This window comes from Austrofundulus limnaeus, unplaced genomic scaffold (genome assembly GCF_001266775.1).
Source record: "Austrofundulus limnaeus strain Quisiro unplaced genomic scaffold, Austrofundulus_limnaeus-1.0 Scaffold141, whole genome shotgun sequence".
Taxonomy (NCBI): Eukaryota; Metazoa; Chordata; class Actinopteri; order Cyprinodontiformes; family Rivulidae; genus Austrofundulus; species Austrofundulus limnaeus.
The window spans coordinates 208,060-209,203 of record NW_013952543.1 but is presented as its reverse complement, the minus strand read 5'-3'; the positions used below and the strand labels follow the sequence as shown (position 1 = coordinate 209,203).

At 35.6% G+C, this 1,144-nt stretch overlaps 1 protein-coding gene across 1 annotated transcript in view; it reads right to left on the bottom strand.

The window, feature by feature from the left end:
- Positions 1-590, bottom strand: part of srxn1 (sulfiredoxin 1 homolog (S. cerevisiae)) — a 2,780-nt gene extending 2,190 nt beyond the window's left edge. The window contains exon 1 of the mRNA XM_014016210.1: positions 312-590. Within this exon, the coding sequence (XP_013871664.1) occupies positions 312-548 (237 nt within the window). The 5' untranslated portion in view covers positions 549-590. The remainder of the gene's footprint in view (positions 1-311) is intronic.
- Between the last annotated feature and the right edge of the window lie 554 nt (positions 591-1,144).

Here is a 1,144-nt window from a genome sequence, read left to right as displayed (position 1 = left end):
TAATAGTAAAGGTAACATTTTATATAAAAAATACTTTAAAACCAATAGTTATCTTTAGTAAGAACTTGTGAAGTCTTGTCAACCACGAGATATTTGTTATTCAAATGATTTTTTTTGTAAATGTAGCCTATGGACAGCTAGTGCATGTTGCACATTTTAATCTGTTTAGTTAGCATGTGTGTTTATAGAAGCTTCACAAAAATATGTTCAAAGCGAGTGTGTCTTATTATTCTCTGGCTAACTTCAACACCGCAGTTTATTTCTGCCCAAGTAGGAACTTTTCAATGATACAATGAAATACTGTCATTTACCTTAATCGTGTCCATGAGACTCTGGACTTTCTGCTCGTCCAGCTCCGGAGGAAACGGTCTGATGATGACCTGCAGAGGGACTTTATGAACCTCCTCGATGGAATCTGAATGAATGGACCTGCTGTTATCACCGTCTGCCACACCGCGCTCACTGCATGTTTTCGACATGTTTCTACTAGCTAAAAACACCAGCTTTAACTGTGTTTTATTTCCCTGCCATAATCTAAACAGCTTCATAATAAAGCACTTCCTGAACTTCTTGGTCACGCTACATGATTCACTGACAGAAAGACTTGATTGGTTAAAGTGACTGTCAGTCACAACGTCCCCAATCTTTCATTGGTTATACTGCGTGTGTTTACGGAAGAGCGTTTTGATTGGTCAGAGTCACTGTCAATCAAAAACAGCGCCATGCCYCACTTCAGGTTAGTTGGAAAAAAATGGTTTTCGCTGGAGTAAGTAAGGTAAAGCTGTTGATTTAGTTGGTATGCCTGTTTTCACCTCGTTGTTTAGTTAAAATGAAGACTCAAGATTAAAGCTGTTTTCGTAAACAAGTCTATATAGGTCAAATTAAAAAAAGCTAGGGTATTACTGTGTTCACAAACCTAAAGCCAATTATTTGGAATGCCATATGGTGTTTTCTTGTGAGTAAAGAAATAGAACTATCAAGAAATGTTATTAGCATTTGTTTTGGAGTGTACTATTATGAATTTAAAGTTTTGTGTCAGCCAACCTTTTCATAATCAGAGATTTTAAAAAGGCGCTTTGAAAGTCTTTTTTATTTACTGTAATTTTTTCCTATAATTTTGTGTAAATTCTACTGATATATATAT